Here is a 14,615-nt window from a genome sequence, read left to right as displayed (position 1 = left end):
GACAATAGAGAGGCATGAAGAGAGGGAGAAAGATGGGGGAACAGCTGGTGGGTGAGGCAATCAGAACACACACAACATTTATAGATTAAGTTTGCCATCTTATGTGGTGCAATTTGTGATGCTTCAAAACAATTACAATAGTAACATCAAAGATCACTGATCACAGATCACTGTAACAGATATAATAATACTGAATGAAAAAGTTTTAAATGTTGCAAGAATTACCAAAATGTGACACAGAGACATTAAGTGAGCTTCATGCTGTTGGAAAAATGGTGCCAGTAGACTTGGTTGATGCAGGGTTGCCTTCTGCTTGGGAAAAACACAGTATCTGTGAAGCAATGAAGTAATTATCTGTATGACATATTGAAAGGAGACCTAGGCAAGGTGCAGTGGCTTACACCTGTAATCCCAGCACTTTGGGAGGCTGAAGTGGGAGGATTGCTTAAGGCCAGGAGTTCGAGACCAGCCTGGACAACATAGTGAGACTCTTATCTCTACAAAAAAAAATTTTTTTTTTAAGCAAAAGTGACCTAGATGGTGGTTTCTCAAAATATTAAACATAGAATTACCGTAGGATCTAGCAATTTCACTTCTGGGTATATATCCAAAGGATTTGAAAGTGGGGAATCAAATAGTTACTTACACACCAATATTTAGGGAACATTGTTCATAATAACCAAAAGGTAGAAACAACCTAAATGTCTATTGAGGGGCAAATGGACAAACGAAATGTGGTCTATACATACAATGTAATAGTAATCAGCTTTAAATAGGAATGAAATTCTCATACATGCTACAACACGGATGAACCTTGAAGACATTATATTATGTGAAAAAAGGCAGACACAAATAGGCAGACTCTGTATTGTTCCACTTATATGAGCTACATACCGAGAACAGTCAAATTCATAGAGACATAAATTAGGATACTGGTCATCAGGAGCTGGGGGTAGGTGGCAACCTGGAGATATTGTTTAATGGTATAGATTTTCATTTTGGGATGATGAAAAAGTTCTGGAAATATACAGTAGTGATGGTGGTTGTGCTTAATCCCACTGAGCCAGGATAGGTAGTGGGATTAAGTAAATATACTAAGTATATCTGGTATACTTAAAAATGATTGAAATGGTAAATTTTACATTATGTATATATTTTACCCCAATAAAAAAGGTGATCTAGAAATACAATGCTACTGTAAAAAAGAACAAGGAAGATTGTTTTTATTTTTTTCTTTTAAAAAATTTTTCTTTTGTCGAATCTCTTCTCACCTGAAGGAAGTATTTCTAATATTGACACTGTCCTAATACTAAGAGATTTCCAAGGTAGAGTAAGGGTAAAAAAAAAAAAAAAAAAAAAAAAAAAAAAAAAAAAAAGGTGCAGAGCAGTGTGTATATTATGCTATCTTTTGTGTAAACAATGCAGGATAAAATATGTATTCATATTTGTTTTGATTTGCATTAAGAAACATTGCAAGGATAAATAAGCAATTAATAAAAGTTGTTACCTCCAGGTAAGCAAGAGGAGTGGTAGTGAGACATTTCAATATATATCCTTGTGTATACTTTGATCTTTGAACCATATAAATGTATTATCTAGTCAAAATAATTTTTCAACAGGGGACTTAAAATGAATTTATTCTAGAGGGATCAACAATTGGAAGTCACAGAGAATGTAGTTTTTTAGAAGTGTTGATTAAATATTGCTACTGTGACATCCACTTTCCCAGACAAGCGAGGTCCAGGAATCGGGGATCTATGCCGATGGTGGGTGTTTCAGGAGCCTGGTTTAGATGCAGAAGTGGAGTTTTACTTTCCCATCTACTTCAGGCTGCAAAGAGAATATATTTTGCATAGGGAATAAAGGCAAACTCTTTAAGTTCATCAATATCAAGGAGTTAGAAAGAAGGAGACAGTCATTGTGCCTGGGGTGAGGTCTCTTACCAGGGTCTAAATGCTTCAAGGCTGGCCATGGCAATGGGGTCATTAAAAACAGGGTTTGCCAGAGCCAGAGAGCATGAAGTGTTCAAAATGGCAAACTCTAGATTTTGGGAGGCCAAGGCAGGCAGATCACTTGAGGTCAGCAGTTCGAGACCAGCCTGGCCAACATGGTGAAACCCCATCTCTACAAAAGATACAAAAATTAGCCAGGTGTGGTGGCGCACACCTGTAATCCCAGCTACTCAGGAGGCTGAGGCAGGAGAATCACTTGGAGGCGGAGGTTGCAGTGAGCTGAGATTGTGCCTTTGCACTCCAGTGTAGGCAACAGAGCAAGACTCTGTCTCAAAAAAAAAAAAAAAGTTACTAAAGTTATTAGAATGGGTAAGCAAGTTATTTTTCTCTGCCTCATTGATCTATTTATATGTCTGTCTCCCTTACCACATTGTGGGAACTGAAGACATGAACTTTAGCTGTAGTGGAAAAAGCATGGGCTTTGCAATCAGGCAGATCTATTTAAGTCCAAACCCCTTCTCTTTCTAGCTATTTGACTTTGGTCAAGTTATTTTTATCACACTGAGCCTTGGGTTCTGTGTACATCATAAAATTGTTCTAAATATTAAGTGAGAGAAAAACATTTGTATATAATCATCTTGCATATAGAAAATATTCAAGGAAGTTTTCTCTTTCTCTTTTTGCATCTTCCACAGAGCTTTATATTTAAAGTTATTCAAAATATTTTTTAAATTGAATATGTTTCTCTTTACCTATGAAATCTGAACCCTGGTTAAGGACAGCCTGAGGCAGGCATATTTCTAAGGCTTTTACCTTGAGCAATAATGTCATTGTTGCTAAATATTTTATCAAGCAGCTGTCTGTTATGCGCAAAGTGCTGCTTCTGCTTGCTGTTCTGGTTTATCTTTCCTCCATATCATCAGAGTCTAGCTTAAAGCTTTTACTTTGTGAAGTCCTGTTCCTTTTCTTCTGTTTACAGAACCTGTTCTCAACTTCAGTTTTTATAATTGGGCATGACAGTCATTCCCTTATACTCACTACTCTTCAAAAAACCCTCAACCACACACTCTAGGGATGGATAAGTATAGGGATTGTTAACTATCTTTCCTTGTTTTGTCACATATTTCTTGAGCACCAGTACTGTGCTAGGGTAGATATAAGCAGTATTAATATATGATTCCTGCCTCCCAAGGAACAGTTTCTTTAGTAAAAAAGAGATGCATGTACAAAAATATAATTAATTATTTAATGATATGATATTATTTTTGTTTGCTGTTTTACATTTACCATTTAAAATCATATTTTTAAAAACACATTCCTGCTTGCAGTCTCTGACAAGAAAGAAAGTAAAACAAAACAAAACACATACACCCATGCACACAGAAAAAGGATTGGAAAGATATGCACCAAGATGTTGACAGACCTTATCTCTGAATCGAGGTATTTTGGGTGGTATTTTTTTCTTTCATTTTGCTTACCTGGATTCTCTAGATTTTCAGAAATTTCGTTTTGAAGTTATAAGACATTCATCATTTCCCCCTCCTTGCTAACACAGCAGTGACCCCTCTCTTTCTTTTGCATTCAGCTTTTGCGAGAATTGAAGCACCCTAATGTGATCGCATTGCAGAAGGTTTTCCTCTCTCACAGTGACAGGAAGGTGTGGCTGCTGTTTGATTATGCAGAGCATGACTTGTGGGTAAGTATAAGCTCACTGTATTTCTAGGATTATTTTATGTCGGTATGGAGCATATTTATGGAAAATACATATTGTTAATGCACAGAAAGGAAAACTTGCTCTGTTAGCCATACTTCAAAGTAAATATAAACATAAATATTGATTTTGAAGAATTTAAGCAATAAACTAACATTTTACTGAGGAGATAGTATTTGTAGTATTTAGAAATTTTACTTCAGAAAGATTTTAACGAATGGGAGACTATACTTTTTTGGGGGGTGGGCGGGGGGTGGCGGGGAGGGAGTTTCGTTCTTGTTGCCCAGTGCAATGGCACGATCTTGGCTCACTGCAATCTCTGCCTCCCAGGTTCAAGCGATTCTCCTGCCTCAGCCTCTTGAGTAGCTAGGATTACAGGCATGCACCACCATGCCCGGCTAATTTTGTATTTTTAGTAGAGACAGGGTTTCTCCATGTTGGTCAGGCTGGTCTCGAACTCCCAGCCTCAGGTAATCTGCTCACCTCGGCCTCCCAAAGTGCTGGGATTACAGGCATGAGCCACCACACCTGGCGGGAGACTACACTTTTATGCAAGTAATTAATGGCAATTTACTAATATGTATAGTGAAGATTAAGGATGTTTTATCAACGTATGAAAGAAGCAAAAAATTCTAATTCTTACTTTTCAAATTAGGAATCAGAACATTTAAACACTTTTATCTGAGGAACTGCTAAAAGTAACAAACGTCAAATCTGGCAATAAGTTCAAATTATGGATAATTAATTTAGCACCACTATGCCTGGCTAATTTTTCAAAAATGTTTTATAGAGACAAGGTTTTGCCATCTTGCACAGGCTGGTCTTGAACTCCTGGGCTCAAGTGATTTTCCTACTTTGGCCTCTCAAAGTGTTGAGATTACAGGCATGAGCCATCACACCCAGCCTTGTTTGTTTGTTTGTTGGTTTGTTGGTTTGTTTGAGACAGGGTCTTGCTTTATCACCCAGGCTGGAGTGCAATGGCAAAATTGTGGGTCACTGCAGCTTTGACCTCCTGGGCTCAAGCAATCCTCCTGCCTCAGCCTTCCAAGTAGCTGGGACCACAGGTGTATGATCACACGTGACTAATAAATTTTGATTCAATATAATGTGGTTTATCGTCTGTATAAGTTATAAATCTCTTGAGGAATAGCTTTAACAGACTCAGGTCTTAAAGAAAGTTTCAGAGTGTATGCTATTATAGCAGATATGGACAAGTATTTCCAGTGTGTTTTTTTCAACTCTTTTCATGGATATTCATAGACATTGTATTTTCCCCATTTTTCTATATTCCCCTATATGTCAACCAAGGCTTACTTGATAGTGTATGTACTTTACTTTGAACATCAGTGAGGTGATGAAAGAAGATGATGTAGTACATTGGAATAGTCAGGTCCTGTAGAACTGTACTGTCCAATACCATATTTCAAAATAAATATAATCATAAATGTTGATTTTAAAAAAATTTAAGCACTAAACTGACATTTTACTGAGAAGATAGTATTTGTAATATTTAGAAAATTCACTTCAGAAGTATCTGAAGTACACACATTGATTTTACCTGTTTCTTTTTTTTTTTTTTTTTGAGATGGAGTTTCGCTTTTGTTGTCCAGGCTGGAGTGCAGTGGTGCGATCTCGGCTCACTGCAACCTCCGCCTCCTGGGTTCAAGCAGTTCTCCTGCCTAAGCCTCCTGTGTAGCTGAGATTACAGGCATACGCCACTACGCCCAGCTAATTTTGTATTTTTAATAGAGACGGGATTTCACCATGTTGGTCAGGCTGGTCTTGAACTCCTGACCTCAGGTGATCTGCCTGCCTTGGCCTCCCAAAGTACTGGGATTACAGGTGTGAGCCACCACAGCCAGCCTCTTTTTTTTTTTTTTTTAAATGTAGCTGTTAAAAAGTGGAAAGTTATACATGTGGCTCCCAGTGTATTTCTACTGGAAATCACTGCTATAGTATAAACTCTAATTTTCTATTATTTCTTAAAATCAAATCAATGTTATTACTGAGCAGTTTATAAAAATAAGAAAGCTGTATAAATAGCTTAATAATTTTACATACCATTTGGTCATCGTAAAGTTACTGGAGCACTATTGACAATTTCATCAGTATTGTTTGCATAGTGTTTTGATGGTCCTCAGTGTCCATTTTATGTTTTGGACAGAGACAGGAGTGGGGTGGGGATGGAGGTGGAGGTGGGAGCACTGGGGGGGCCAGTAGCATTTTTTCCCTTTCAGTACAATGTTTTTATAACCCACAATATTTATGTGGATATAAAAATTTGAATATGATGACCCAGTTTTATTTATTTCAATGGGATTGAATTTCCTATTTTTTCTCTCTCCTCCTTTTTAGCAATTTCATATTTAACATTAACTCCCAGGAATATATTCCTATTTATTCTGTGCCAAACAAAGATGGAAGTTTTCCAATAATTCAGATATACACCTGATCAGTGATGTTACCCAAGTGTACTAAGTGCTAACTTTTTATAGAAAGTGAAGATTTATAGTTTTTCTTTCTTTTTTTAATCTTTCATTCTGTCAGTAGAGAATATAATACTCTTCTTAGGCAGCTGTTTCAATATCAGTCCTTTTTACCTTTTGGTCCTATTTAATGAAAATCTTAATGGTTTCAGTAAATTTAGTCATTATAACCCCTCATTAACAGGGTCACATTCACCCTCAAAATAGATTCAGTTTTAGTTGAACTTATTATTCAAATTATTTTTCTTTGTGTCATTATTGGCCTTTAATAAGTAATTTTAAAATATAGAGCATTTATTACAGCATTGATTGTGTTTTGTTGGCATAGATATTAGCAAAGACTATATTATTATGTTTTTTTTTTAATTTTTAGCATATTATTAAGTTTCACCGTGCATCAAAAGCAAATAAAAAGCCCATGCAGTTGCCAAGATCTATGGTTAAATCCTTACTTTACCAGATTCTTGATGGTATCCATTACCTCCATGCAAACTGGGTGCTTCACAGAGACTTGGTAAGTATTTTTCTTTTAAATTCATCAATATGTTTTTCCCTCCTCTTTTACAAAATTTATTTTCTTCTTGGTACCATTATAATAAAACATTAATTATAGAAAAACTTGAAAAGATACCTAAGCAAAAAAGAAGATAAAAATCACCCATAAACCTGTAATCAAAAGATTAACACTATTTAACATTTGGTTTATATCATTCCATTATATTTATGCATAGCTGTAAAATATCAGTGTGATTTTGAACAAATGATTACTGTACAATTTTAATGGAGTAGTCACATGTGAAACATGCACATTTCAATCCAATTTGTTCTTCATATTATTGCTCATTAGTAAAAATGTAATTAATATTGAGTTCTCATTTTTCTTTCCCTTAAAATCTAAACTGAAATAATGACATTGCATCTAGTAAAAAGAATGTTATGAATATTAATAAACAAATGAATAAATAAATCTAACAGGTGGTATGTACTTAGGCAAATTAGCTGCAATTTAGTGTTTGATTTTACTTTTTTATTCAATATACATGTAACCATCATTTACTGATATCTAATTATATTGCTAGGTATTCATCTTCACACTGTTGTTATTTTAGTTTATGTTGATACAAGTTTCTTTTGTTTGTTCTTAAGAAGATATGGTTATGGAATAACTGTAATCCTCATTTGCTCCTCAGTTTATCATCAGAGATTTTATTTTGCCCCCACAAAGTGATTTCATGATCTTTTGTTTCTTAGGCTTTTGAAAATTCTTGGGATATGGTAGGGATACATGTAGGTAAATTCCATTTTATTAACTGATGAGAAGTGTTTATTGATGAAAGGATCTAGTTAGTATCCCTCGGGACCTTGTCAGTCAGGGCTACTCATCTGACTTGACCATGTCTTGCTGTGACATTGTATAAATTGGGGTCAAATGATAGTGACCACAAAAGATGCATTTACCGTATTAATAGGAGCATTTCTCCTTATAATTTTTTTTTTTTTTTTTTTTTTTTGGAGACAGGGTCTCACTCTCTTGCCCAGGCTGGAGTGCAGTGGCACCATCTCGGCTCACTGCAATCTCCGCCTCCTGGGTTCAAGCAATTCTCTGCCTCAGCCTCCCAAGTAGCTGGGATTACAGGCACCCACCACTATGCCTGGCTAATTTTTTTTGTGTGTGTGTTTTTTAGTAGAGACTGGTTTTCACCATCTTGGCCAGGCTGGGCTTGAACTCCTGACCTCGTGATCCACCCTCCTTGGCCTCCCAAAGTGCTGGAATTACAGGCGTGAGCCACCACGCCCGGCCTCTCCTTATAATTTTTAACTGTAAGATTCTTTGAGACTTCCACATGTCCACTTTACTATTAGCTATGAATCAGCATGTTTTAAAATGATTATTGGGCTGGGTGTGGTGGCTTATGCCTGTAGTGCCAGCACTTTGGAAGGCTGAGGTGGGTGGATCACTTGAGCTCAGGACTTCAAGACTGGCCTGGGCAACATGGCAAAACCCCATCTCTAACAAAAAATACAAAAATTAGCTGGGTGTGGTGGTGCGCTCCTGTGGTCCCCGCTATTCGAAAGGCTGAGGTGGGAGGATGGCTTGAGCCTGGGAGTTGGAGGTTGCAGTGAGCTGAGATCACTGCAAACTCTGCCTGGGCAACTGAGCCAGACCCTATCTCAAAAGAAACAAACAAAAAGATTATTGGGTACATGATGTTGTTCTAGATCATGAGAAGAACTCTTTCATAAATGGGCTTTTAGATTTTAATCTGCCATGCACTTAGTGAAACATATGCAGGTTATATATTTGAGGTTATGTTCATCTTTGAATCATTGATCAAAATTTTTTATTGAAGATTAATGTATCTGAGCTCCTCTCTCTTGTTTCATAAAATTCTATATTTTGTTCTAAACAGCATAGCTTAACATATTTTATTCATGATATGGTCACGTGAATGTTCACTGATACCAAAATTTAGTATGCCAGGACTTAGTGTCCTCCCAATTCGGATTTGCTGCTGCTTTAGTGTCCTCTCTTTTGGTTATGGCACCACCCTCATCCTAGCCTAGAAACTTCTTTTACCTCTTGGAGACCCTTCTTTGCACTCCACATCCAGAACTTGTCAAGTTCTTTCAGCATGGTATCTAAAATATGCCTTGCATTCATCTATTTTCATCTCTAGTCCTCATTCCTAGTTCAGGCTTTTATTACCTCTTTCTTGCATTGTGATACTAGCCTCTATACTTTCCCTATACTTTCAACAATCTCTTTCCCTTCCAGTCCACTTTGGACCTTCTGACTAACTAACTACTCAGCTCCTGCTCAAGAACTTTGAAATAGTTCCTCATTGCTTACGGACTAAAACTCTACTTCCTCATTTGGCTTTCAGAGTTTTACCAGTTATAGCTTTAACTGCCTTTAAAATTGTTCTCTATCCCTGTCATCTTTCATGTATACTTTACTACTGAACTACTGAGTGTTCCCTGTCTCCTTCTGGTATTTCCTGCCTTAATGGCCTTTATTTCCCTTATCTTAAAACCCCTTACCCCATCTCAACATATTCAAATACGCTCTGTCTTTCAGGCCCCACCACAAATGTTAATTAAAACTTACCCTCATATCCATGTCTACTTGGAATCAATCTCTTCTTGTTAGTTCCTGTTGTACTGCATCTTTACTTCTCTTATGGAATTTATCTGTTAGTATTATAGCAGTTTTAGAGATCTCTTAGAACATCTCCTAGCCTGTGAACTTCTTGAGAGAGCAAGGTCTATGTCTGACTCTTTTTGTTCACTGCTGCCGCTGTACACAATAGAAGTATTTCCTCAGTGAATGAGTATCAGGGAGAATAGTACTGACATTTTGGGGATCAGGCATTTGAATACACTATCCTCAATGAACATTTTTTTTTCTTGTATGTGTAAAGCACAGAGGGATGGGAACACCACAAATATGACCATGTCAAAGACCTTCTTCTCAAGGAGCCTTGAAGAAATATGACATACACACAAACAATTACACTATAAGATAGATGAGAGAAAATGTGATTGTAGCTACATGAGAAGTACAGACTAAATCTATGCAAGGTCAGAAGAGCTTCTGAGTGGGGGATAAGGGTAAGTTTCAAAGAGCAGGTTACATTTGAGCTGGACTTTGAGGGATGAGTAGAATTTAAATAGAGACTTGGGTGATGAGGGTAACCTAAGGGAGTTTGGAATGTAAAAAATCTGAGGTAAAGAAGCACTTGGATTATCTCAGAAAGGATGTGCAGTTCTGGTTGGCTCAAATATGGATAAACTGAATTGCAGTAGTGTGAGGTTGTGCTCAGAAGGTATAGGTTGGAGCCTGCTTGAGTTAGAGAGTTTTTGGGATCTTTTTGTTTAAGTACTGACAGTTTGTGCACACAGAATGGTTTTTTTCCCCCACTAGAAAAGCCACCACTGATTATTATTACCTCATCAATGGCATGAACACAGTGTTGAAAATGCATTCTGAATCTGGTTCTTACATAGTATAGCACTGGTTTATATTTTACCCACACATTTACTGAATGCCTCCAACTCCTCAAGTGAATAACTCTAATAAGATTTGAAATTTTGAACTGAGTGGGCGTGGTGGCTCATGCTTGTAATTTCAGCACTTTCGGAGGCCAAGGCAGGAGGATTGCTTGAGCCCATGAGTTCAAGGGTACCCTGAGCAACATAGTGAGACCCTATCTCTACAAAAAATAAAAAATTAACTGGGTGTGGTGGTGCATGCCTGTAGTTTCAGCTACTCAGGAGGCTGAAGTGGGAGGACTACTTTAGCCCAGGAGGTCAAGGCTGCAGTGAGCCGTGATTGTGCCACTGCACTCTACTCCAGCCTTGGGCAACAAATCGACACCCTGTCTGAATAAAAAGAAAAAGAAACTTTGAACCAACAGGAATCTAGTCTGTGATAGCCTCTTCAATTCTTGATTCACTAATCTTGAGTCCTGATATCTGTGCCATATTGTCATGGTTTTGCCAAAGTACTTTCAGGAGTAGATTTAAACTGTATGCTTGCTTTATAAATATATTCTGTAGTAGATACAGAAATACAAAGTATATCAAATGTGAATATGGTCTTAAAAAGAGGATGATGGAGACATTTGAAAAATTCTGTTTTGTGAGCTTAAGAGTTGCTGTTGTAGTCAATGACTAGTTTTGTTTTTCTTAATGCTTCATTTTCTATTGCTGTAAGAAATTTGGCTTTACACTATTTGTTAGTCACAACTGAGTGCTCACCATCTCTAAATTTCATTTGATGTGAGAAACCTGGAAAATCCATACAATTAAATGTGTTAGAGTAAATATAAATTTACAATATAATATAAAAAATTTAAAGTAAATAAAAGCCAGTGTTTTGGACATCACACACAGAGGCATTACGTCATCATAAAGGTTGGTGTTTTTCATTATGATGGATTTTATATCTAAATCAGTATTTTAATTATGTCATTTGAATCCTAGAATTTAATACAGAAATAGAGAATGTAAATAAAGTCACCAAAAATAACTTAAAATGAGGAATTGCTTTAAAAGGAAAGGAGAAAGAGAGCTAAATATGTTCATCTTGGCTGAGAGACAGTGAAATAGAGGCATAAGTCTATAAATATTTGGAACTTGTAAACACCAAGGGAGAAAAGATGTGTTTTAATTTTATAGCAGGATATAGCTAAGAGTAAGAAAATGAAATGTAGGATGACTCATTTTTATGGGATTACTATTTTGGTAGATTGGAAGAATGCCAAGATATAGTTTATCTCTTTTTCAAAATTATGAGCTTCTTGAGAGCAAGGTTCATAATATCTCACTAATTTTTGTAGTTCCAGCATTGGCATATTGTCTGTGCTCATAAGTTATTTGAATTGAATTTCAGCAAGGCATCTGGCAATTTCACATTATTCTTCAGCAACGATAGAGAAATGCTGGCTAAATGATATTATTATTAAGTGGATTTATGACTTCTTCATTTCAGAATCTTGCTACTAGATCAGTGATAGAAACTGAACTATCAGTTAGACTATTTCTTTTTCATTATCGTATCCCAGAACCTAGTACACAATAAGCACGAAGTCTTTATTGAATGAAGGATTTTAATGAATGCTTTAGGTCCCCAACCCTAGCTCTGTCTTTTAAAAAATATATGTGGAGGCCAGGTGCAGTGGCTCACGCATGTAATCCCAGCACTTCAGGAGGCGAAGGCAGGCGGATCACCTGAGGTCAGGAATTTGAGGCCAGCCTGGCCAACATGGTGAAACACCATCTCTACTAAAAATACAAAAATTAGCTGGGTGTGGTGGCACATGCCTGTAATCCCAGCTACTTGGGAGGCTGAGGCAGGAGAATCGCTTGAACCCTGGAGGTAGAGATTGCAGTGATCTGAGATCGTGCCACTGCACTCCAGCCTGGGCAATAGAGTGAGACTCAGTCCCAAAAAATAAAAAATAAAAATAAATAAATAAATATGTTGGAGTTTCCATCCCAAAGCTCTTTTCACATTAGTGGGTGAATTTGCAGTCTTTTGAAGTCTGTAGGCACAAATAAGTATATGGTCTGCAAACATGGTACAGTGTATCAAAATTTTGTGAGATCCAGTTGAGAGAGAAAATAATTTTGTATCCAGGAATCTTTTGGCTTTTGTTATTAATTAACAGCTACTAAAATGTTTAGTTCACAGAACTAAAAACTTATTCTGTTAGAAGTCTATCAGAAGGGTAATGATAACAAAAAACCTTGCCAATACTGTAAGTCAGATATGATTTCATTTGATTAAAGAAAATGGTGCAAAATGGGTAGGGTGGCACATATCTGTAGTCCCAGCTACTCTGAAGGCTGAGCTGGGAGGTTTGCTTGAGGCCAGTGGTACAAGGCTGTAGGGCGCTCTTTGTATCTGTGAATAGCCACTGTACTCCTGCTTGGCAACATAGCGAGACCCCCTCTCTAAATAAATAAATAAAATAAAATAAAATAAAAAAGAAATGTTGCAATAGATATTCTAGTTACAGAGGAAAGTACAGATATTCCCCAATTTTTCATAGAGTTACATCTCAATAGACCCATCATAAGCTGAAAACATTATAAGGCAAAAGTATGTTTTTAACTTATAATATCTTTAACATACAGTGGGCTTATCCAGAAGTAACCTCTTTGTAAGTTAAGGAGCTTACTGAATGTGTATTGCTTTTGCACCGTCCTAAAGTTGAAAGATCAATACATTGATCCATTGTATGTTAGGAACCATCTATGTATTATATGACTTTGGATATTTTTTCATACTGATTGACAGCAAATTATAGTTTTGGTTTGTTGATTTTGCTTTCTTATGACACCTGTGTATTCAGGCAGAATACTTACTGGATTTTCAACAGCATTCTAGGTTATGACATGTTGGCTATGTATGTTTTAATTCTGTATCAGTTATCTGTTGTGGTATAACAGGTTAACCCCAAACCTAGTGGCTTAAACAATATTTATTATTTCACAGCTTCTGTGGGTCAGGAATCCATATGTGGCTTACCTGGGTCCTTTGTTTCAAGGTCTTTTAAGAGGTGGTAGTGATCTCAAAGCTTGACTGGAAAGAATCCCTTTCCTAGCTTGCTCATTTGGTTATTGGCTGGATTCATTTCCTTGTGAGCTGATGGGTGGAAACTTTCATCTATCAGCTCATGAGGTGAAGTTCCTTGCCACATGAGCCTCATCATAGAACATCTCACAAGAGGGCAGTTTTGCTCACCAGAGTGAGCAAGCAAGAAGGCAAGAGAGAGAGTATTAATAAGATGAAAGTCAGTCTTCTGTAATCTAAGTATGAAAGTGACATCCCATTACTTTTGTTGTATTCTCTTCACTAGAAGCAAGTTATTAGGTATAGTCCGCACTCAAGGAGAGGCATTTACACAACAGTGTGTATACCAGGAGGTGGGAAAGATTGGAAACTATGTCTGAAGCTACTTGTAGATAGGCACAGGAGGCAGGGAAATTCTGGGTAGAAGAGGGTGGGTCCCTGGTTAAGTTACCACCCTCAAGCCTAAAGGCCTGATACTGTGGCCCAAAGTGAGAACTTACATTCCTGTTTTCCCACTTGAATGCTGCCTTTTCCAAAACCACCCATGGCTTGCCCTGCTCCCCATCCTGTGCCCATAAAAACCTCAGGCTCAGCCGGCAGAGAGGAGGAGAAGCAGCTGGAGGTCGGAGACTGGTTGGATGTTGGAGAGAAGCAGCTTGACTTCAGAAGGACAGCTTGATGGTGTAGCTTTGGAGAAGAGTCTAGTTGGAGATGGCTGGATTTCAGGGGAAAATTACCTTCCTGCTTCATCCCCTTTTCAGCTCCCCTTCCTGCTGAGAGCCACTTTTTTTTTTTTTTTTTTTTTTTTGGAGACGTAGTCCCGCTCTGTCGCCCAGGCTGGAGTGCAGTGGCACGATCTTGGCTCACTGCAAGCTCCGCCTCCCAGGTTCACAACATTCTCCTGCCTCAGCCTCCCAGGTAGCTGGGACTACAGGTGCCTGCCACCATGCCCGGCTACTTTTTTGTATTTTCAGTAGAGACGGAGTTTCACCATGTTAGCCAGGATGGTCTTGATCTTCTGACCTCGTGATCCACCCGCCTCAGCCTCCCAAAGTGCTGGGATTACAGGCGTGAGCCACCGCGCCCGGCCGAGAGCCACTTTTATTGGCAATAAAATCCCCTGCATTTACCATCTTCAGTTTGCCTGGGCGACCTCATTCCTCCTAGATGCTGGACAAGAACTCGGGTGCCATGAGTGTGGGTGCAAAAGGCTGCCACACCGACCCTCCACTGAGCTGTTAACACCTAAGCTGTCTACAGATGGCAAAGCTAAAACGGCACTGTACCGTTCCTTCTGTGGCTTAAGGGGTCATGGGCATACCCCTTAGACACTGTCATGGGGCCTGCACAGAGTTTTGCTCCTGCAGGTGCCCAAAAGCACTTGA

General features: G+C 38.0%; 1 protein-coding gene across 6 annotated transcripts in view; it reads left to right on the top strand.

The window, feature by feature from the left end:
* Nucleotides 1-14,615, top strand: part of CDK19 (cyclin dependent kinase 19) — a 217,950-nt gene that overhangs the window by 146,196 nt on the left and 57,139 nt on the right. For all 6 annotated transcript variants that reach the window (XM_015137574.3, XM_015137573.3, XM_077999285.1 and 3 more), the window contains 2 exons: nt 3,538-3,648; nt 6,523-6,663. In XM_015137574.3, the coding sequence (XP_014993060.1) occupies nt 3,538-3,648; nt 6,523-6,663 (252 nt within the window). The remainder of the gene's footprint in view (nt 1-3,537; nt 3,649-6,522; nt 6,664-14,615) is intronic.

The sequence above is a fragment of the Macaca mulatta genome, chromosome 4 (assembly GCF_049350105.2).
Source record: "Macaca mulatta isolate MMU2019108-1 chromosome 4, T2T-MMU8v2.0, whole genome shotgun sequence".
In the NCBI taxonomy this organism is placed as follows: Eukaryota; Metazoa; Chordata; class Mammalia; order Primates; family Cercopithecidae; genus Macaca; species Macaca mulatta.
The sequence above is the reverse complement of the archived record's forward strand: the minus strand, read 5'-3'. Positions and strand labels throughout refer to the sequence as shown.